The 24,156-nt window shown below is 46.5% G+C and overlaps 1 protein-coding gene across 1 annotated transcript in view; it reads left to right on the top strand.

Moving 5' to 3' along the window:
- The window catches only part of AP3D1 (adaptor related protein complex 3 subunit delta 1), an 84,525-nt gene that overhangs the window by 26,302 nt on the left and 34,067 nt on the right, over positions 1 to 24,156 (top strand). Inside the window, exons 3-10 of the mRNA XM_066604648.1 lie at positions 4,185 to 4,265; positions 4,356 to 4,436; positions 6,484 to 6,591; positions 10,039 to 10,168; positions 10,251 to 10,390; positions 12,240 to 12,313; positions 17,036 to 17,085; positions 21,138 to 21,187. Coding sequence (XP_066460745.1) covers positions 4,185 to 4,265; positions 4,356 to 4,436; positions 6,484 to 6,591; positions 10,039 to 10,168; positions 10,251 to 10,390; positions 12,240 to 12,313; positions 17,036 to 17,085; positions 21,138 to 21,187 — 714 coding nt within the window. The remainder of the gene's footprint in view (positions 1 to 4,184; positions 4,266 to 4,355; positions 4,437 to 6,483; positions 6,592 to 10,038; positions 10,169 to 10,250; positions 10,391 to 12,239; positions 12,314 to 17,035; positions 17,086 to 21,137; positions 21,188 to 24,156) is intronic.

Here is a 24,156-nt window from a genome sequence, read left to right as displayed (position 1 = left end):
AACACTCTCCAAGGCCTTTGCCAGCTTTATGGCTCCCCAGCAAGACTGTGTCACCGCTCCCCAGTCAAGGCTGAGTCGGCGGGAGCACTGTAAAAGGATGGTGAGGGAGTATGTAGCCGATCGCACGACCGTCCTCCGTGACGCCTCTGCCCCCTACAACTACTGGGTGTTGAAGCTGGACACGTGGCCTGAACTCGCGCTGTATGCCCTGGAGGTGCTTGCTTGCCCTGCGGCTAGCGTCTTGTCAGAGAGGGTGTTTAGTGCGGCTGGGGGAATCATCACGGATAAGCGTACCCACCTGTCAACTGACAGTGCCGACAGGCTTACACTCATAAAGATGAACAAAGCCTGGATTTCCCCAGCCTTCTCTTCTCCACCAGCGGACAGCAGCGATACGTAAGCAATACGTAGGCTGCACCCGCGGATGGAAGCATCGTTCTCTGTCACCATAAAAAACGGGGACCTTTTAGCTTCATCAATCTGTGTATTATATTCATCCTCCTTCTCCTGAAACCTCACGTGATCACGCCGAGCGGGCAATTTTTCTTAGGCCCACAAGGCTCAGTCATATGACTTTTGTAAACAATGTTTATACGTTTCAATTCTCATTAAAGCTTTGAAACTTGCACCTGAACCAATTTTTATTTTAACTGTGCTGCCTCCAGGCCTAGTTACAAATTAAGCCACAGTAACCAAAGCCATTAATGGGTTTCACATGCCCTCTTGGTTGGGCATGGGCAATTTTTCTGAGGTACATTAGTACTGTTGGTACACCAATTTTTTTGGGCCCTCGCCTACAGTGTATTCCTAGTCATTTTTATGGGCTTCGCCTGCACTCATGGTACAGCAAGGTGTGTGGGGTTGGCCTACACTTTTGCTACATAAATGTAACCGGGGCCTTGTCTATACTGCAACTACTGAAATTTGAAAGAGACTGTTATCTCCCTAAACTGCTGCAACGGAAATGTTACTGTGGCCTGTCTTGACTGCTACTACTACTGAAATGGAACTAATACTGTGCTCCCCCTATACTGCTGCTTCGGAATTGTTACTGTGGCCTGTCTTGACTGCTACTATTACTGAAATGGAACTAATACTGTGCTCCCCCTATAATGCTGCTAGTGATATGTTACTGGGGCCTGTCCCTAATGCTACCGCTGAAATGTTACTAATTCTGGGCTCTGCCTATACCGCTGCTAATGGTATGTCACTGGGGTGTGGAAACGGAGGCTTCCCAAAGACATGATGGTGGCGAGGCCATTTCCCACCAACGCGGTTACTGTTAAGGTGCATATAACCACGGACACGTGGAGAGGACACGTAGTGCCTCAAAAACATCCCCCTCCTCCTCCAACAATGAAAACATTCTTTGCAATTACCTTTGCATTGGTCCCTCTGGTGGCAGTCCAAGAATTTCACCTTTACCGACACAACAAGAGAGCCCCCCGCCTCGGCCCACTTAATCCTGGCCACATTCCGAAAACCAACTAAATAAAACCGCGCTACTAGGTCCGCAGTCGCCACCACATTCCCACCAACGCGGTTACTGTTAAGGTACATATTACCAGTCTGACTGGGGCATGCACTGTGGGCCGAAGCACACCTGTATTGTATGTGACGTTAGCTCTGCTGAGCAGGGCACTGCAATGGGATTTATTTATGTACCGCCGGTGGGTTCCAGGGAGCCACCCATGCTGTGGGTCCACAGGGACTTCACAGTAGGGATTTGTACCTGCCAGTGTCTATGTATTAAAAACCCTGGTCAGACTGGGGCATGCAGTGTGGGGCGAAGCCCACCTGCATTTAATCTGACGTTAGCTTTGCTGTCCAGGGCACTGCAATGGGATATATTTATGTACCGCCGGTGGCTTCCTGGGACCCACCTATGCTGTCGGTCCACACGGAGTTGTAACTGCATGTGTCTACTTATAAAGAACCCCAGTCTGACTGGGGCATGCAGTGTGGGCCGAAGCCCACCTGCATTTAATCTGACGTTACCTCAGCTGTGATGGGCACTGCAATGGGATATATTTATGTACCGCCGGTGGGTTCCAGGGAGCCACCCATGCTGTGGGTGCAAACGGAATTCCCATTGCGGAGTTGTACCTGCCTGTGACTATTTATAAAAAAATGCGGTCTGACTGGGGCATGCAGTGTGGGCCGAAGCCCACCTGTATTTAATCTGACGTTAGCTCTACAATCCGGGGCACTGCATTGGGACAAACTACAGGAGCAATACAGCGCTAATGAGACGTGCACAGCTACGCTAGCATTGGAGTCCGCTGAAGGCCCGCGAGTGCTGAGGGTTTGTGAAGAGGCCTATGTCCTTGGTGCAGTGAAAGTCTGCTTCCTGCCTAGGATGGCTGAAGCTGGGGGCTGAGGCCTATGTCATGGGCGCGGTGCAAGTCTGCCATGTTTGGCCTCTCAGATCAATTTTTTTGTTCATGTCTTTGGTTTCCTAGGACCCACCTATGCTGTTGGTGCAAACTTAGCTCCCATCGCGGTGTCTGACCTGTCTGGCACAAAGACACTGACTGACTTGGGTAGGGGGCAGAGCGCTGACAGCTTTCCCCTTGCAGTGTGGATTGAGCTATGCGACACCTTGACAGAATGAATACTGTGTGGCACATGGATTCCCCATTGCTATGCCCACATTTGCAGCTCCTGACAGAGGTGGCACGGGATTGGAGTGCTCATTGCTTCTGTACAGCATTGTGGCTATCGCCCTGCCCCTTTTAAAGAGGGTAGCTGCCTGGCCCTGCCAACCCTCTGCAGTGTGTGCCTGCGGTTCCTCCTCATGGCAGACACACTTATAAATAGACATAAGGGTGGTGTGGCTGTGAGGCCAGCGTGTGGCATGAGGGCAGCTGAAGGCTGCGCAGGGACACTTTGGTGTGCGCTGTGGACGCTGGGTTGTGTATGGGGGGGGGGGGGGGGGGTTGGGCAGCATGTAACCCAGGAGAAGAGGCAGGGGTGTGTCCCGCAGGCAGTGCTTGTGCTTTGTTGGAGGTAGTGTGGTGCTTAGCTAAGGTGTGCCTTGCTAATGAGGGTTTGTTCGGAGTAAAAATTGGTAGGGGGGGGGGGGGGGGCGGGCACTCTTGCCGCTATTGTGGCTGAATAGTGGGACCTGGGAACCTGAAATGCAGCCCAACATGTAGCCCCTCGCCTGCCCTATTCGTTTCTGTGTCGTTTCCAGCACTTTCTTGGGTCTTGCAGATTTTCACAATTGAAAACCTTAGCGAGCATCGACGATATCCAAAAATGCTTGGGTCGCCCATTGACGTCAATGGGGTTCGTTACTCAAAACGAACCCTCGAGCATCGCGAAAAGTTCGACTCGAGTAACGAGCACCCGAGCATTTTGGTGCTCGCGTGAGCTTCCAAAAAAGGCACAATTGCATTTTTCCATTTTCTTTGTTTTTTTTTGCGTTTTCAGTGACACCACTGAAAAATGCAACTAAATGCCTATTTACACGCAACGATTACAATTTAAAACTCATTCAAACGATGGCAAACAAACAATAATCCTTGCATGTAAATGCTACCATCATTCACTCTTTGGCTGAACGGTGATTTTAAAGTGCGCTTAAAATCCATCCTTCAGCCGGAGAGAGATACCTGGGATCGCGCACACTGTTCTCAACGGGAATCAGATTACATTGTATTCTGCGGACAGTCAGGGCGAGAACAAAGGAGCTGTGTGTAAGACCACATGCTTTGCTCTGCAAACAGTTCCTGGAGGTCTTTTTACATGCAAATGAAGCTGATAAAGTGTTAATGGACATTAGTGTCCATTAACACTTTATGCAAAACGATTGGACACTTATGAATTAGTTTTTCAGAAACTGCTGTTTTATTGACTTATGTTAAAGGGACAACTGATCATCATGTTCTGAGAAGCGAATTCTAAAGTGACAACACCCAACTTGTACCAAAAATAGGGGGAGAAGCAAGAATAAAACCTAATTACCAAAATGCAGGTGTTACTGTAACATCTGGTCAATCATGTAGAAGGGAATTTGACGTTTGGAGTTGAAATCCTCCATTAGCGGCATGTAATGTCTCCTGTAAAGACAGCAGCTGCCGCCAGGGCGGACGCTCGGAGTCGCCAGCATTACATCTCATCCAATGGACTTTGCTGTTAGATTTTATGTGCATCTTTCTGATTTTACCATCTCTTAACAGTTGCAAATGCTGGGCTATGACATCAGCTGGGCGGCGTTCAATATTATCGAGGTGATGAGCGCCTCAAAGTTTACTTTCAAGGTAAGACTTTGAACCACCATGACTCTGCATTCTTCTACGTGGCTGTTCTATGCATGCAAGGACTGTGGTTGTCTTCCTGTTTTTGTCCAGAGGATCGGATACCTGGCTGCGTCACAATGCTTTCATGAGGGCACCGATGTCATTATGCTGACCACAAATCAGATAAGGAAGGTAAGCGATACCATAGAGATGACCTAAGTGATACCATAGAGATGACCTAAGGACCTTCTACACAGGTTGGGGATTTCCACTACCCAGCGAGATTCTGAACCACTCGTTCAGTGTGAATGCACGCACCGACCGGACGACAATTCGTTTGCTCCTCGTCTGCAGAAAACGAAACAACCGAATGCTCTGTGTAATCGGGCGGTATCACTTATGAACGACTGCCAGCCTAGGCCTCATGTTCACGGGCGGATCTGATTCCACATGTGGGAGCCCGCAGCAGTATCCGACCTGCCCGTGCCCGAGGACAGTGCTTACCTGTCTGGGTCTTCAGTGCGGAAGTGCTGGCTGGCGCAGTAGATTTTTTTTTTTTTTTTTTCTCCCTTTTTAAAAAATCTGCTTTCCCGCGGAATCCATGACTTATCCGCAATTCAGTTGCGGACGGATCGGACTGCTTCCATTGACTTGAATGGAAGTTGTCCATGCGGGAACCACAACAAAATGGAGCATGCTGCAATTTGTTTTACAGCCCAAAATGTCCACAAAACAAATCTGCGTGCTTTAACCCCTTCCCGCCACAGAACGTAAATGTATGTCCTGGCAGGGGGGTACTTAATGCAACAGGAAGTGCACTTATGTCCCGTGGATAGCGCGAGATCAGACTGTCACTGATAGCCCGGCCTCCTACTGCAGCAGCGGGGGTGATTGGGACAGCAAACCCCACTGTTAACCCCTTCCCTTTCACGATCTATGTAGATCGCAGCATGTAAAGGATTCACAGAGGGAGTGCGCTCCCTCTGTAACGATATCCGACTCGCGCGATGAAATCGCGGAGAGCCTGGCGGGTTGTCATGGCAACAGGATGCAAGATATTACTATGATCGCCATAACAAGCGATAAGGCATTGTAGGACAGAAGTCTTGCAATGCCATATCATAGTGATCATAGGTGTGATTTGTACAAGTCCCCTACAGGGACATAAAGTGTTTAAAAAAAAAAAAAAAAAAACCTTTATTAGCATAAAAAAGCCCCACATATTTGGTATTATCGTATACGTAACGACGCGTACAATAAATTGAAAAGGCTTTTTAACCTGCACGGCAAAAAGACCCTAAAAAAACAAACTAAGGCAAAAGGCTTATTTTTTTTTTTCATTTAGCTTCCCAAAAAAACGCAATAAGTGATCAGAAGACTCGTATGTGCACCAAAATGGTACCAATAAAAACTACAGCTTGTCACACAAAAAAAAAAGCCCTCCCAGAGCTCCGTCCATGGAAAAATAAAAGTAATAGAACTTTGAATGCAGTGATTTTAGAGAAAAATAACACACTTTCCAAAAAAGGTTTTTTTTATTGTGGAAAAACCTAAAAAAAAATATAATTTTGTATCATTGTAATTATACTGACCCACATAAAAAATGTGTCATTTATGCTGCATGATTAGCGCTGTAAAAAAAAAAAAAAAAAAAAATCTATGGCAGAATTTGTGTCTTCTCTCCCTGCTACCATAAAAAAAATGAGTAAACGTCTTACAATATAGTCTATGTACCCAATAATGGCAACAATGAAAACTGCAGCTCCCAACGCAAAAAGAAGCCCTTCTACGTCTGCATCGATGGAAAAATAAAGGTTATGGCTTTTGAAAAATGGAGATGAAAATCCGCCAAAAATTGTTGCGCTCCGAAGCCCAAAATAGGCCGTGTCCTTAATCTGCGGACGCCTATTCAGCCGCGGATGCCCATGTCTTCCTAAGGACAGCTTGACCTGCAGATCGTCCACATGGGACTCCTGCATTCCACAATTCACATTTGCCCGTGGATATTGGGCCTTACTGTGAATGGAGGCAGGTGGGCGGCTACAATCCCCATCCCGTTCCAACTCCATTCACTGCTTGTTTATCACTGGGACGTTGTTCAATCGCTGTCCGTGTTTATATTGAACGATTATCATTCAAATTAGCACCATGCAATGTTTTTTTTTTTTTTTTTTATGATTTATTTAAAGAGGAGGGAACCGTTCTGAGAACATGTGACCAACTCCTGCTTTCTTTCCAGGATTTAAGCAGTCCCAATCAGTATGATACTGGCGTAGCCCTGACCGGGCTGTCTTGTTTCGTCACTCCAGACTTGGCCAGGGATTTGGCTAATGACATCATGACGCTGGTAAGCACAGTTAGAAATAAAAAATAAATCTGTTACTTTTAAGAGGTTACCTCTTAATGACATTCCCTGCCATTGTGTCCTTTTTGGGAATATGGATGACATGGTGGGTAGCATTCTGGTGTACTCGAACCCTCCTTGGAGTACATGGGCGGCCATTCATCGGAACAAGTGCCATGAGATGCTACATTACCCTTGCAGCTACTCCTTGAATGTGAAGGTATTGCAGTTCCTTGCACTCGGCTCTTTGCGGCTCCAGTGTGCAGAGAAAACAATGAAGGGAATGCAGTGCTGGCCCATTCACTCACTGGTTCAACGAGGGTCCCATAGGTCAAAGCTCCAGCAATCTTAAAGTGATTCCTTCATTGTAAAAGTAGAGAACATCCCCCTTTTAGGAAAAAAAAATGTCACCATCTTTTGACCGCTACTGTTGGTGGATGCTGATCAATTTACCAATTCTCATTAGCGTTTGACGAACAGCATGTGTGTGTGTGTAAATTGTGGCTGTTAAGACAGCCAACACCTACCACATATTCTTAATGCAGACCCGCATATGGAGAACATATATGAACATCCTTTGGGGTGAAAAGCTTTCTAATGTCTAATTTACCCCTTCGCATCGGACCCCCATGACAGCTCCAGGATGTCAGCTACCTCCGGTAACCGACAGCAGGGAGCGATCACGTCCAGAGCCTGCAGGGTTTTTAAGTTCCTTGGGATTCAAGCCCAGCAAAGCAGGATGTAAAATGGTATTGGGGTGGTCACTAAGGGCGTAAAAGGATTTTATGGTACATTAAAGGGGTTGTCCCGCGGCAGCAAGTGGGTCTATACACTTCTGTATGGCCATAATAATGCACTTTGTAATGTACATTGTGCATTAATTATGAGCCATACAGAAGTTATAAAAAGTTTTATACTTACCTGCTCCGTTGCTGGCGTCCTCGTCTCCATGGTGCCGACTAATTTTCGCCCTCCGATGGCCAAATTAGCCGCGCTTGCGCAGTCCGGGTCTTCTCCTCTTCTCTATGGGGCTCCGTGTAGCTCCGTGTAGCTCCGCCCCGTCACGTGCCGATTCCAGCCAATCAGGAGGCTGGAATCGGCAATGGACCGCACAGAAGCCCTGCGGTCCATGAAGACAGAGGATCCCGGCGGCCATCTTCAGCAGGTGAGTATGAAGACGCAACCGCCGGGATTCAGGTAAGCGCTGTGGGGGTTGTTTTTTTAACCCCTGCATCGGGGTTGTCTCGCGCCGAACGGGGGGGGGGGGGGGGGGTTTAAAAAAAAAAAAAACCCGTTTCGGCGCGGGACAACCCCTTTAATACCATAAAAAAATAGAACTCGTCCCGCAAAAGATAACCCCTAATTAAAAGTGTCCTTTTAAAGTGATTAGTTTTCCCTTTGTTCTTAGTTTTTGTCATTTTTGACATCTATTTAAGTTTTACTATTTAAAAAAAAAAAAAAAAAAAAAATCTTCTTATAAAATTAGCTATTTTTATTTCTGCTTCTGGATGGATGTCAGGATATACTCCCCTCCGCTGCTGGGGCTGAACAGGGCTTTAGGGGTGGAGGGGGGGAGACGTGGGGTGTATCCAGTGCTGTTGCTCGTATTCCTTATCTTAGACTATTTCCACTCCCAACTGTCTAATATCCTCTGTTCTTCGATACCCGACTGTTTAATCCTCCCTTGTAGAAGCGTGTGCAGTCAGAGGAGGAACGGATTAGAAAGGTCTTCAGTTCTGTCCTGTTGCAAGATGGACTTTTTTTTTTTCTTTAATTTGTGACCATGGCTATTTTAATTCCCCCAATGATTGACCCCTAGACAAAACGAGCAAGTAGGAATAATTGAAGATACGTAGGAATTTTATAGTACTGTGTGCAGTGTGTTTCTTCACCATTTCCTTGAGATCCCCTTTGAACAGTGAAGTCTCTGAAGGAACCTGCCCCTTCATGCGGTCTGAGCTCCACAAGACTTGAGCAGTTTGGCTTGGATTTATTCTGGCCAAGCCTGCAGCGACTAAAGGCCCATTTAGACACAACTATTATCGCTGAAAGTTCAAGATGGCTTCTGAGCGATAATCGTTGTCTAAATGCGCCGCCATCGTGCACTATTCGTTCATCGTTGACTTTTTTTAGCAAGTCAAACGTCAGCGATGAGCCCTATCATCGCCCTGCACGGAGTTCTCAGCGGTATACCAGCTGATGGCATTCTTTCAGTTGGTATCCCGCATGGAGCTCTCAGCAATGGCTCAGAGAACAAAGCAGCTTCTGCTGATCTCGACGCTATCAGCCCAGCGGGATACTAGCTGACAGCTCCGAGAAGAAAGCAGCTATTTGCATACACAAAGCAGCTGCTGTTTTCGGAGCTTTCAGCTGTGTCCCACTCCGCCTGTTTTTAACTTTGAGTAGCTACTTAAAAGTTTATGCAAAGATGGTCGTTCAAAACTGTCACGCAAACTGTCATTTGAGCGATTTTTTTTGAGCGATCATCTTTCAGGGCCTTTAGATATGAGCCAGGGTCTGCTTCACGCCCTCCATGGAAGAGATATGTAAGCAGCAGGGAGTGCTCATGAGTATACCGGACTCCTGACCCCCACAGGGTACAGCAACGAATACAATGTAACTGCAGCATATTCATACATCCAAGTCAGTGGGGCAAGTTTAACATTAAAAATTTGCAGTTGAAGCTTGTCTGCCCACTTTGCACATTAGTGTGAGACGGCTTTAGACACCTCCTTTCCTTCCTGCTATTGGACAAAAGGGATGTGGATTAATTGAAAATGAATGTTGTCTTAATTCACCTTGTGTGCCAAAAATTGCACAGAATTTGTCTAAATTTTGGCCCAGAATGTTACGTAAAGTAAGCCAACTATTAGGTGGTATAAAGTTGGACTAGACAGTCCAAAAATCCCTCCCTTATCCAGCAGCATGAGTGATTTTTTTAAATCTTGCTTATTTTAAGAAGTTTACACTGTAACAAGTAGACTGTATTAGTAAATCTGTGTGCCTGTCAGTACTGCATATCGCTATGAGGTGGCAGCATGAAGTAGATTCTGATGTGAACAGAGCCTCTAACTCCCCAGCAGTGTGAACAGAGCCTCTAACTCCCCAGCAGTGTGAACAGAGCCTCTAACTCCCCAGCAGTGTGAACAGAGCCTCTAACTCCCCAGCAGTGTGAACAGAGCCTCTAACTCCCCAGCAGTGTGAACAGAGCCTCTAACTCCCCAGCAGTGTGAACAGAGCCTCTAACTCCCCAGCAGTGTGAACAGAGCCTCTAACTCCCCAGCAGTGTGAACAGAGCCTCTAACTCCCCAGCAGTGTGAACAGAGCCTCTAACTCCCCAGCAGTGTGAACAGAGCCTCTAACTCCCCAGCAGTGTGAACAGAGCCTCTAACTCCCTAGCAGTGTGGCCGAGCCATGTAATGCAAGTAACATCCTTCACATTCCTTGTAGATGTCCCACACAAAGCCATACATAAGGAAGAAGGCCGTTCTGATTATGTATAAGGTGTTTCTCAAGTATCCGGAGTCTCTACGCCCAGCATTCCCAAGACTGAAGGAGAAGCTGGAGGACCCTGATCCAGGTAGGCACTTCCCAGTACTTCATTATCATCCAAGCTTATTGCTCCAACTGCCTGTAAGTGACCTGTTTGTTTCCACTCCCAGGGGTTCAGTCGGCGGCCGTCAATGTTATTTGTGAACTAGCTCGTAGAAACCCTAAAAACTACCTGTCATTGGCTCCGCTCTTCTTCAAGCTCATGACCTCTTCTACTAACAACTGGGTCCTAATTAAAATTATCAAATTGGTAAGCACATCGTGTGTCTTTCTCTTCCCATCTAATTAACAACTTCTTAAAACAGCATTAAAAACTTGCACCTCCTATCGAGAAAGGCAAGGAAGTGTTGGATGAAATCCTTGTGTGAGATTCACTTAGAGTTAACAGACTTAACGCTTGTTCCCAACTAGACACGTTTTCTTCTTAATCAGGCAAAGGCTTTACTTCACAATTGTTCGTAGACATCGTGAAAGATAAAGTGAAAACATGGAAGATCTTCAGGGGAAGCTGGAAGGTTTAGACTTACAGACACTGAATAACACTTTGTAAATGAAATGAACAGCCACAAACCTTGACAAACGAAGATATTTGTCAACTACCTGACCTACATTGTGCATTGGTATGCATCCGCAGTCTAAAGCCCCGTATACACGGCGCCGAGCTGTCAGGGAAACGATGCCTCACTCGTCCCAGTGACAGCACAGGAGCGAGCATCGCTGAGAGTGCGGCTGAGGAGCGTTCTCCTCCCGTCGCCTCCATGCACTGTAAGCAGACGTGGATAAGAACTGAACTGCTGTATACACTGAACGGCTAGTCCTTGGGGTTTCTGCATGCAGGGACTGAACAACTATCAATCAGCCGTTCAGTCTGTGCATGCATTTACACGGGGCGACTATCGTTCAAACTCCTGCAGGAACACGGGTATCTGAAAAACTCTGAATGATAATCGACCCGTGTAAATGGGCCTTTCCATCCCCATATCGCGCTCCCCACCATGTAAAATACCAAGGGACGCGAGGCATTTTCATGGCAAAACAGCCTCACATCATTTTGGCGATGCATGCGCCCGCTGCCGTGGCTGTCACAGCTGCGCCGGAGGATCACTGAGTTTCTCCCCATCGATTTTCATTCCGCCATCCCTATTGAAGTCAATGGGGCTGCGATGCGACTTCACGCAGCCAGGTAGAACATGCTGCGATTTGTTTCCCACATTGTATCGCTCTTGTGTAAGAATGGGGTTTGTGCATCTCTGCACAATTTTCTCAGCTGTGTGAAGTCGGCCTAAGACACTACATGCTGGAGTGATTGGCGAGCACTGCGCACTTGCTTAATCAAGACAGGTATATAGTGTCTCATGGTCCTTATACATGGGATGAGCTGTTGGGCAACTGCTCCCAGTGATGTTCACTCCTGTGGTGTTGCATAAGAGCGAGTACCGCTGGCATCGCTCACAGCACTGCCAAAATGGCGGTGGGGGGGACATTCTCAAAAGTGAGTGACTGCGGGTTACCCTGAATCGCACATCCTTCATTTCTCTGCATGCATTTACACGGGAGCGCAGGAATCTGAATGATCATATTGTGTCAGAGGACAATTAGACTATTGATGAATACTAATGCACATCAGGACATCAGGTAAGATGGTGTGGTAGTTTTTGTTTCTTTTCTAGGCCGCAGAGTGACTTTTTCTAAAGGGAACCTGTCACCTGACTAAAGCATCATAAGCTTGTGGTGCAATTAGGACAGGTGACGGGGAGCCAGGTGCTGGATTGTTCATGCTCGCCCCTCTTCCAGGGTTCCCACCTGTAAAGTCCGTGGGCCGGCTAAAAATCATCCGAGTGTGTAAATGGGAATCTGAAAAGTCATATTTTAGGCTGGCATTCGGACTTTACAGGCGGAAACCAGGAAACGAGTAAGCATGAAAAATACAGCACCTGGCTCCCTGTCACCTGCCCTAACGGCACCATACCTTTGTGTTGTAGGCAGGTGACGGGGTCCCTTCAAGCGTGTGTTACCGCACCAGTAGGAGCAGCTCAGTAAATTATGTTTGCACTATAGGTTGTCTCATGTATCCTTTTGCTTTTCTGCATAAACTACAGTTTGGGGCGCTCACTCCATTGGAACCAAGGTTGGGAAAAAAGCTGATTGAACCTCTGACAAACCTTATACACAGGTAGGATGATCCATGACTGTGTTGTCGTCGTTCTCCCACATTTTTTGCTTGGAAGACTTATATTTAGGCATCGCATATACTTTCATTAGGAGGCTTCATACGTGTGGGAACAAAAAAGTGAACATTAGGAATTCCGTGGATATCTGAATTACTCATAAAATGGGATTTAATGCACAAGTTTAGGCAGTTTGTAGCCTACGCTAATAGTTGTTTGGACTTTTTGAGCACATTGAGTAAATATCCACAATGCAGTGGGGAAAAGGGGAACTTTCTGCTGTAACTTAGAAGTCATTTGGGAAAGGTATTTAATTTAAGATGAGATTACAAGTATGGGATTTAAGCAGAGTTCACATTTTGCTGCCAAATCTGTACCCCTGTGTCAGTTGGAACCATTTACAGGTGCCTGGCTGAAGGACATTTGGTCTCTTGGCGCCCAGGAGTGGAGCCGGGTTGTCTTCAGCGACAAATTCAGATTTAGTTTGGGTACTGAGTGTGAGCGCCTCAATCCTGCCTTTGCTGTGGAGCGGCATACTGCCCCCTGCTGGTGTGATGGTCTGGGGGGCCACCGCATACGACAGTCGGTCCCCCAGTGCCATATCTTGTATCCAATCTAGAGAAGGTACTGCAGGATACCAGAGCCTCCATGCCCGCCTGTATCACATCTTGTATCCAAGCTAGAGGCGGTACTGAAGGGCACTAGAGCCTCCATGCCCGCCTATATTACATCTTGTAGCCAAGCTAGAGGCGGTACAACAGGGTACAAGAGCCTACATGCCCACCCGTATCGCATCTTGTATCCAAGCTAGAGGCGGTACTGAAGGGCACTAGAGCCTCCATGCCCGCCCATATCACATCTTGTAGCCAAGCGAGCGGCGGTACAACAGGGTACTAGAGCCTCCCTCAAGGGGTCAGTTCTCCACAGTAAGTGATCCTTTTGCTCTGATATTGTAATCACTTACTTATGTCAGCGCTACAATTAGTTTTATATGATTACGACAACTTCTAGGGGCGGCGATTCTGGTGTGGATTTGGCTGCAGAATGTCCTTCTCCTGGTTTAAATAAAGGCGCACACAACCTGCTTACAGAAATCTGCATCAGAATTCTCACCATTGTAGCTTTATGTTGCATGCATTGGCAATCTGCATTGTAGTTCATACTGGACATTTTTTTTGTGCAGATTTTGAAATTTGCCTCATGAAAAAAAACTTGATTTGTTAATTCTTGATGCAGAAACCAAATGGGGCAAATAGGCAGTGTGTGGACCTGCGCTCATCACAGCAAAACTCCAAAATGCAGCCTTAGATTTCTTTAGTGGATTACATGTCAGACCAACGTCTGAAAAATTAGATGTAGATCTGACTCTTAACTTTGTAAATGAGACGTATTAAACTGTTTAGGGGCTACAAAACTAGAGCTAAAGACTCGGGGGTTCATCAATCCAGCATTAGACAGCATTCCAAATGGGGAAACTCAGGGCTATTGCTACTCTCCCTAGGACTGTGTGTCCTATTAAGATGACTTAAAGAGTACAATGCTGAAAAGATGAAAGAACCCGAGAGTAAAGGCCCATTTAGACATGATTATCGCTCAAAAGCCGACTTTTGAGAGATGATCATTGTCTAAATGTGCCCGTCTTTCAGTTTTCTGCTGAATGACTGTTTTCAGTTCTGCCTAAAAACTATTGTTCAGCAGAACAGCTGATAAGCAGGACTGCACGCTGTGCTCTGCCTGGGGAGTGTTAATTGCAGTTGATAACATTGTATCAGCTGTTCTCAGCTGTCAGCCCCATGGGCAGATCAAAGGAATGTAATCAAGGAACATCGGGAGGTCTGTTCCCTGATTGCGGCTCACATGCTACTACTTGGTATTAATAGGCATTAGTACTAAGTAGTAGTTGATGTGAAATGATCGCTCAAAAGCCATCTCTTGAGCGATCATCTTTGTAGTGTAAATACACCTCAACAGTGAAAGGCCTACAGAAGATGCTACAAAATGCAAAAATCTCTACTCATGTGTCCTCTATTGGCAAAACGCTGAACAATGGTGATGATGGAAGGGTCCCATGAAGAAAGCTGCTGTCAACAAGTAAATCCACCAAAGAACGGTTAAGAAAGATTTGTATTTTGGAAGTTAGTCCTGACCTTCATACTAGACACATGCTGTGACCGGCCCTGCAGAAGTCTGTGCATGCAAGGCATCCCAGGAATATTGATGAACAAACACATTTGCAGATGGGAAATGGTCCAAAATTTCTCCAACATTGAGTAAATTCTGTTTGCAGCTACTGAACACGTTTGGTGGGATTGATAGATGCCCGTTTGCAGCAATCTGATAATACATCCAAGAAACTTTAGGGTATGTTCACATGAAGCCTAAATGCTGAGGATTTCCCACATGGAACATCTGCAGCATTTACAGTACAAGCCATGGGAGCTTGTGAGCAGAACAGAAGTACCGTGGAAAAACGCACGCCCGGCTTCTATTGTAGTCAATGGAAGCCGTCCGTCACGCAATACTTCCGCTGTGAGCCCAGTGGAAGTATCACATGATTACGTGTCACCACCCTCCGGCAGCTGCATCATTTGATCTCCAGAGGGTAGTGTGGGACTCCGCTAAGGGCTCCTGCCCACACACAGAGCGGGATACACCCGTGGTTTAAAGCTGCAGGAATCCCACGGAGATAACTAAAGTCCCTGCTAGAGATTGTGGAAAAACCCGTGTGTGTGTTCTGCGGTGTTCGGGAGGTCTCCTTTATTATTAATGGAGACCTCACGTGGCAGAAAAACGCTGTAAAATACATCATGCCGCAATTTTTTGTTTTGCAAGGTAAATGCGCTGCCGCATCATGCCACTGTGGGAATCGCTACAGAAATCCCGCCCCAAAGGGGACCAGCGGCAGTGTCCCATATGTGGGGTTCAGCTGAAATGTTTAATGTGCTTCATGAAAATAGGGGCGAAAAGAGTAAGAGGGTTTAAAAAAAAAAAGTTTAAAAATTGGCCATGACGCCCCAACGACAGAGGGAGCTCCCTCCCTCTGTGAAGCCTTTCTTGCTGCTATCTGCAGTTCCCTGAAGGCGTGTATAAAAGCAGCCAATCAGCAGCTAGCACAGAGCTCTGGGCACAGCAGAGAGGGGTTATATGTGGCTGCCAGTAAGAAGCTCTGGGCGTTCCCTTCACCCTAGCAGTCTCCACCCATCAGCCTGGTGGTGACAAGATACAAGAACACCCAAGCCATGTTGATGAGATTTAAGAAATCTTGTCCGCACGGTGCGGAGAAAAAACTTGAATGAAATAAGGTGGGAAAATGGCCTTAATCCTGCCCTGTGGATGCTGACTCAATGTAGCCAATAAGACAGGAACAGTTTTTGTGTAGCAAATTGTATTCGTCGGTAATTAAGACTTTAACCCCTTCATGACGCGGCCCCTTTTTCTTTTTCCATTTTCGTTTCCCCCCCCTTCAAAAAAATCGTAACTCCTTTATTTATCCATCGACGTCGCTGTATGAGGGCTTGTTTGCGGGGCGAGTTGTATTTTTCAATGGTGCTATTTAAAGTACCGTATAATGTACTAGAATAAATCTTTAAAGAAAATTCTAAGTGGAGTAAAATGACAAAAACAAAAACGACATTTCGCCATCTTTTAGTGCGTCTTGTTTCTACGGCGCACAAAGGGCAACAAACACGACATGATAGCTTTATTCTATAGGTCAGTACGATTACTACGATACCAAACTTGTATAGGTTTTTTCTTACTATACTACATTTAATTTTTTTCAATTTTCTGCGGTCATTTTGTGCGCACAACAACTATTTTTTATTTTTCCGTCAACGTAGTTGAGCAAGGGCTCATTTTTTGCGGGATGTCCTGTAGTTTCCGATAGTATAATTTGGAATACATACGACTTTTTGATCGCTTTTTATTGCGGTTTTTTCTGGGAGACAGGGTAACTAAAAAAGTGCATTTCTGGCGTTTTTTTTTTTTTTTTCGGACGACTTTCACCGTACGGGAAAAATAATGCGCTACTTTGATAGATTCGACTTTTACGGACGCGGCGATACCAAGTACATATTTTTATTTTATAATTTAGATTTTTTAAATAATAGATATGGCAAAAGGGGGGTGATTATAACTTTTATAACTCTTTTTTTTTTTTTTACTTTGAAGTCCCCTTGGGGGACTTTAACATGCGATGCTTTGATCGCTCCTGCAGTATGACGTACTGCTATAGCATTACGTCATACTGCAATTAAACAGGCAGTCTATCAAGCCACCCCACGGGATGGCTTGGTAGGCAGTCTGGTAAGGCAGCCCTGGGGCCTTTCATTAGGCCCCCGGCTGCCATGACACCTGCACGGCTCCCCCGATCTCACCGCGGGGGGACCGTGCGGCACCACCGAACATCGTTCAGGGATTTAAATGCCGCTGTCATAATTGACAGCGGCATTCAAATGGTTAATAGCCGCAATTGGCCGAATGGCCAATAGCGGGTATTGCCCGCGGGTGTCAGCTGTTATAAACAGCTGACGCCCGCACTGTATGAAGAGAGGTTGCCACGCAACCTCTCTTCATACCCCGCCGCAAGTGTACCCATAGCAATGACTGAGCTTATTTGGGGGTGAGGTGAATTGAATGAATGTGGACTTACAGAAATGCTTTGCACAGAGTATAAACCCTGTTTTGTTCACTTGTCACTTCTAATTGGTTCTTTGTCCTCCATACAGCACATCTGCAATGTCCCTCCTCTACGAATGTGTCAATACTGTAATAGCTGGTAAGTGGCATTTGAACCATCATTTGTACATTATAATTTAATAGTGCCCTTAATTTTGATTACTGGAGGCTGCACTACTGTCACACTTTCCCAAGAGTCGCCCTGCTGTCCCTGTAATCGGCGCTGTTACACGAGCATTGGTATTGAAGTAACACGTGGCATTGGAAACTTGGGTTCTATTGCTGCACATAAACGGTCAGAAAAACGCATGCTTTTTACCACAAAACACGGCAGTTTCACAATACTTTTTTGACAGTTTTTTGCACATCAAAATATGCTTAGAAAAATCCATACGAATGTGGTAAAACTGCCATTCAGATGCCACGAGGGAACCCGGTCTTCAACCTCAAGGATGCCAATCTGTCCGTTTAGGAAGCATAAGCAATTATGAATGACTTCTCCTATTTTGATCCAAATGTAACTGACAGCTGGTACCCCAAAAATGGTGTCTTACATGTGGTGGCCACAACTCTATTTCCTCCTCCTTCCTGATTTTCCCCTAGTTTTGTGTTGTGCTAGGGTCTGTGTCATTACTGGTAGCATTAAGCGGTACCTACAGCCCAGTCGGGTTGCACAGGTAGTCCTGCTCCTCCAGGATGCCACTGTCATATGTCCTGTCAAAGGTTTGTGGTGCCTTCCAGTACAGGCTCAAGAGCATGGAGCAGATATGAGGCAAGTTGTACAGGACCGGAGGTGGCCATAAACTCAGCATTTGGATGGCTATGTGTTCTTATGTGTAAGGAGGAACACTATAAGGCTGTATCCGCATGGGCTACAAAACATGGCTCATGTGAAAGAACCCATTGGAAGCCATGGGCTTCACATTGTAGTGAGATTTTGTAGCCCGTGCGGATACAGCCTCACAATCTCCTCCAGTGGTCTACTGGTCTGCACATTTCTGACCAAACGTGGGGGCATGAGAGCCTGACGTCTTGTGCTGGGACCTGTGCTCACATCCTAGCACTGTGCAACATGATTGGCATTTGCCAGAGCACACTAGAATTGCCCAGTCCACCATTAGCGCCCTGTTGTCTTCACAGATGAGAGCAAGTTCATGCTGAGCACATGTGATAGTTTGGAGATGCTGTGATGCACATGATGCTGCCTGCAACCTCATCCAGCGTGGGGTCAGTGATGGCCTGGGGAGGCATATTCTTGGAGGGTCCCATAACCTTCACGTGATAACCAATGGTACCAGGATGAGGTACTCGGTCATTATCAGACCGTATGTGGGTGCAATGGATCTTGGATTCCTACTAGTGCTGAACAATGCTCAGCCTCATGTGGCCAGTGTGTGCAGGCAATTCCTGTATGGTGAAGGCCTTGATGCTATTGTCTGACCCTCATCTTCTCCAGACCTGAATTCAGTTATGAACCTCTGAGACATTCCTTATTGGTGTTTCTGACTCTGCCAAGTAGCACCACAAACTGTTCAGTTTACTTGGTGTATCTGATCTTGGAGGAGCTTTCACTCCCACAAGGCCCTCTCTGCCATCTAGTCTTTAGCATGCTCAGACATTGTCGGGGGTGCATACTGACATGTGGACAGCCATACACAATACTGAGTCATATTATGAGTTACGCCTCATGTCCACAGGTGGATCTGATTCCACATGCAGTAGCCCACGGTGGAGTTCGACCCTGCCCATAGCAGAGGACACCGCGGGTCTTCTGTGTGCCTGTCCGGGTCTTCTATTTTCTTCACTGCGAATATGTGCAGAAGTGCTGGCTGGCGTGCCATTGCCCATGGGTAGTAGAGGTTTTTTGTCTTAAACTCCTGCTTCCTGTGGCATTCGCAGCCAGTCCGCAATTCAATTGCGGACAGGCCGCGGATTGGATGGCTTCCATTGACTTCAACTAAAAGGTCTGCGAAACAAATCCGCATGCTTTAATTCATGTGTGGATGGCCATGCTTCCCTATGGGCGGTTTGATTTGTGGTTCTTCACACGCAGATTCCACAATTCAGATCCGCCCGTGGATTTTGGGCCTTACTGTGATGAAAATCTTGCAAATTGATTTTCTAGGTGATTTGGAATCCAGCCCTCAGTTGGCTGTTGATTTTTGCCTTTCATTGTCTGTCTTTTTGTTCCCAACTTGTATCCATAAAGATTTTCAGTTTGAATCTTTCGTTCATCGGGATCCGATGTGTAATATTTTTGTGCCTCCTTAACTTTTTAGAAACAAATCTTACATGTAATTTTTTTACTATTGTTTTTCTGTCACCCGTCTCTTGTAAGCTCACCAATTGGATCTCTGTTGCTTCTGTCTATTCCAAGCACTGATGCCAAGTAATGTAGCGTACAATTGGTCAATAATGAGCAGCTGCTAAACTGTACATTGTAGGACTCTACAGAGGGTGAAATGGCTCTAAGCAATGAAGGAAGCTCTCCAGCCACATGGCGCACACGGGATCTTTCTGTTCTAGAATAACTTAAAATCTCTCGTCTACCCCGGTTTAGTTGATGTGCCATATTTTGGCTCCTTTTTACCCTCTGACACGGCTCAAATGCAGCACTGCAGCTACACATATTTGCAATTAAGCCTCTGGAAATGCAGCGTCCGGAAAGGGTAATCGCCCTGCGTTTCTGAGCCTAAAACTCGTTTTCTCTGTCCTTTTAGTGATCAAACCCACCTAACGCCCATTCTGAGTGTGTTTCTAGGAGATGCTGCTGCAGCCTGTCTCCCATGCTTCCTGCTTGTTTTTCACCGTTGGCTCTTACAGGCAGGAGGCAGGGAAAGCAGTGTGACGATGCATCGTAGAAATGTACTGGAGGGTCTGCACACAGCGGACTGTGTATACAGGCAGTAGAAGTCAGGCGAGTTCTGTAAATGTGGTGCTAATCCTTGTAGAGGCGCGTCCGCTAGATCGCTGCTGTCCTGCTACATTAGGTAGGGCAGAGATTGGGCTCAGCAGCACGGCATACATTCAGGGAGGGGTGTGCAGAGGTGTCTGAGAGTCCTGCAGTTCACATATGGGGGAATGACTCGCCTGCACAGGAGAGCAGCACTAGACTGGGGATCAGATGGTGCAAGGGTTTCTAGAAGAAACAAGTTACACAGAATGCTATGTGTCCATAATAACATTTGTCGGAGTGCTGCTTTAGGGCAGGTAGCCCATGCTTTCTCATATCCCTCCTGACAGTTATAAATGCTGAATGTTGTCTAACTTTTTTTTTTTTTTTTTGGGGGGTTAGCATTCGATAATGAAAGAAAGAGATGCCAATCAGTGGGTAATAGCAGTTTTGTGCAAGGGCACTTATTTATAAAGGCATCCTGGGGAAAGTTCTGTAGTAAACTTAAAGGGGTATTCCAGTTACGCAAAGCTGCTATCAAATGGATGATCAAAACTTGTAATGTAGTTCTGCTTTGGATTTTGTCTGTAGCTCTAAAACCCATCAGTCTCCTGGCACTTCCGAAGTGTTTGTTTACAGGTTGCCCTGGTTACGTCCTGCGGACATTCCGGCGCTGCAGGTCGGGCTTGCTCAGTAGGAACGACCAGAGATGGCTTTTTTTCCCTCTTCACGTCAGCTGTCGGGACCGGATTTCTGACCAATAACAGAGCAGTGCTTAGCGGGGATGTGCAGGGAATTGGTACAAAATGTAATTTCAAGTTGCAGATCAGGGATGTGGCGGCCACATTGGAAAATGGTGATGTGGGGAGGCAGAATTGAAGAACATAAGAAGGTAATGGCTGTGGGATTTATACCCATTACCAGCTGTGCATCAACATGGCGCTAACACCTTTTTTATTGCTGGATTTTTTTGACAATTTGCTTGACAACTGGAATGCCTCTTTAAGATCACATACAAATGGATCTCTTATTTTTTTATATTCTCGATCTATTATTGGTGAGGCTTTTCTGATACTGTCACTATTCTTGGCCAAACCGTTGTAACTGTCTTAGTTGCATGTAAGAATCCTATCTAGAAGTTGTCCTACCGGAGTCTCTGGCTACCATTATACAGCGAGTCTTAGATCTATTAAGCAGAATTAACTAAAAAAAAATTCTATCTCCCAATGAATTAAAGGTATTTGTAATTTGTTTCACAGTCTTAATATCGCTGTCATCAGGGATGCCCAACCACAGTGCAAGCATTCAGGTAAGTGAATTGTACACTTTCATATTGAACGCTCTACTTCTGCCCATGTGACGTGGGGGGTGGAGATGTTTCTGTGTGCTGCCCAGTAATGTAATCACCCCTGATGTATTTTGGATTCCTATATTTAAAGAGGTAACGGTCCTGCCTGACTTGTGTAGGATCAGCTACCACCTGACTGCTGCAGCCAATCGTAGGCTGCAGTGGTCACATGCCATTCGCCCGGCATCACCACTCAGATGCTGGGAGCTATGATGTCGGGTAGTAGCTACTCATGGCCCAGGAGCCTGTGGAGCTGCAGCGCTGGATTGCCCGAGCTTCTATTGTTTCACACACAGCAGCTGTACTCGGACAATTATTTATTTTTTGACAATTGGAAAAGCCCTTTAAAGGGGTATTCTTACAAGCCAATGAGAAACTTGGATGAAGCCTGCAGAGTTATGTGCAAAGCAATAGTGCAACATGACTATTAACTGCTAAACCTTTATTCCTATGTGCTGGGGGCAGCAAGAGTCGGTTTAGCTTCAGCAGCAGACTGCAGGTTCCATTTGGTCTGGCCTCTTGGTAACTGAAGAGCAGGTTGTGCAGCTGGTTTGTGCTTTGTCACTGCTGAACCTCTCATTAGTTTCCAGTTACTCCTGCCTAGGGTGCTGGGACTGAGCATTCTCGACCAGCAAAGTGAACTACAGCCTGCAACTTCCTGCTGTGAGCAGTGCATGATGGCAGGAAGAAGTGAAGTGCTGCGCTGTATTGCTCATGTGCAGTTAAGAGTGCTGAAGCTCCTGTCTGCCAGCTTCAGCAGGCTTTCTTTGGCGCTGCTGCCAGTAAGTGGGTGGAGCCAAAGCACTGGCCAGGAAGCAAACTTTTATGCATGCTACTGTGTTAGTGATGCATGCAAACACAGTGGCAGATCAGATAAAAAGGTACAGGTTTTTGCTACTTTGAAAAACCTGCACCTCCTAGATTTCAGCAGATTTCAATTTTGTGCCCGGAGACCCCTTAAGTGGGATTCTACCAAAAAGATTGAATTATTCTTTCTAGAGGAGTCAAGTTTTCAATACTTTAAGCAGCTCCTGTCAACAAAATTCTGTTTAGGATTTTCCAATATGATTGCATAAAATACTCATCTGTCTTGTACTGTCTTGGGGTGGTTTGCTGCACACACATTGTGATCCTCCTGAATCTTTCTGTGCTTATGGGCTTTCTGGAAGGCATAACTTAGCATCTTCCTATGCATGTGGATAGTCTGTCACGTGAACTGTCATTCACTGCTGAGCTACAGTGTGTAGAACTGCTCAAAGCTCTCACTGAAGTTCTAGATATGGGCAAGGAAAATTTACTAATAAAGGGTTAAAGGGGGTGTCCGAGTTGTGTGGCCTTTTTTTAATTTTTACGCTGCTGAAGTGTAAAAATAACAGATTGTGCACTCGCCTCTCCCGACTCCCCGCTGCGCCCAGCACCACAGCTTCTGGTCTCTCCTGCGATGTAAAGCTTACAGGCTGCAGCAGCCTATATACTGGAGGCTGCCGCAGTCTAATCAGAGCTCAGCAATTAAGTGTCTCCGCTGGCCTTAGCTTCCTCAAGCAGTCTTGTTACCACATTATCTCCTCTCCTGGCTCCTCCAGCCGTCCGGGGTTTTTTCCTGTGACGTAATATACATTTCCTGGTTCCCATTGCTGAATTCCGGTAGAGTATGAAATGTACAACACTGGGCTCCTTGTCTCCTGCCAGTACTATAAGTTAGTTTATGGTGACTTGGGCAGGTGACAGGTTCCCTTTAAAGCTGCACCTGAAAATGTGGACTAACAATAGTCCTCACTCGGAGCAGTCCCTGAAGACCTTTGCCAGTTAAATACATGCTGCTTCAACCAACTAAACAATCACAGCCCTTCATTGACTGTCTCAGCCAATCAGCGCCGGCAAGCTCTGATTGGCTGAGACAGTCAATGAAGGGTTGTGATTGGGCATCGAGCAAGTGCCGACAACCAATCACAGCACTCTATTGCTGGAGGCAGGGTTCTCAAACCTGGCCTACGGCAATAGACTTGAGTGCAGAGGAAGCCCAGACCAGTGGCCGCGACCCGGACTGCAGCGGCTCGCTGAGTATTGCTTTTTTTTTCTCTCTACCTAGCTGGGACTGATTTTCCGGGTGAGGGCTTCTTTTGCAAGCCCTCACCCCGAAAATCGGCGAGCGGTTAACGCTGCCAAAAACGCGGCACCAAGTGTTACAGTGCTAAAACCGCTGCCCATTCATTTTAATGGGCGACACAGGGCTGAAAACGCCCAAAAGTAGAACTTGCATCGCTGTCAAAGCGCAGCGTTGGAAGGCGCTGCGTTTTCAGCGCTGTGTGAGCAGACCCATTGAAATGAATGGGAGTGTTGTACAGCGTTTAGCGCTGGGCTGAAAAGGCAGCGCTAAACGCTGTACAAAACGCCCTGTGTGAGGGAGGCCTAGGTCTACTTGTGGCTCTGTCTGTAGTGCGGCTTCCCGGGTTGGTAATGCAGGCGCAGCCCTTGCTGAATGCTACAGGATCAGTGCCGGAATTGCCAATCTCAGCTGCTGCACTATGGGTATCTGTTTGCTTCTAGCTCTGTCTGCACCGACAGTGGAACCAGCAGACAAGCGATTAGCGGGGACCCCGCTGATCAACTATTTAATGACCTGTCCTGAGAACTACCCCTTTACAATGTCTCCATTTGGAGGGCCTGTCAGATTGGTCTATAGTCACACACAGTAGACTTAGTGCAGAACTTTGTTCCTGGCCCATTCCTCTGAGGCTTACAGAAACCCACCGACCTGCTGCCGTGCCGCCCCTTCTGATGTATGGACTAGATCGTCAGGCTCCCATTGCTGTAATCTGCCACGTGTGAACATAATCTTATGACTCTTCTGAAAGTCTTCCTGTATGTAGCGTGTGCGTTAACAAGATGGGCCAACAGCTCACATGGTAATCGTTGAGTCCAAGCAGATT

The sequence above is a fragment of the Eleutherodactylus coqui genome, chromosome 5 (assembly GCF_035609145.1).
Source record: "Eleutherodactylus coqui strain aEleCoq1 chromosome 5, aEleCoq1.hap1, whole genome shotgun sequence".
NCBI classification, from domain to species: Eukaryota; Metazoa; Chordata; class Amphibia; order Anura; family Eleutherodactylidae; genus Eleutherodactylus; species Eleutherodactylus coqui.
The sequence above is the reverse complement of the archived record's forward strand: the minus strand, read 5'-3'. Positions and strand labels throughout refer to the sequence as shown.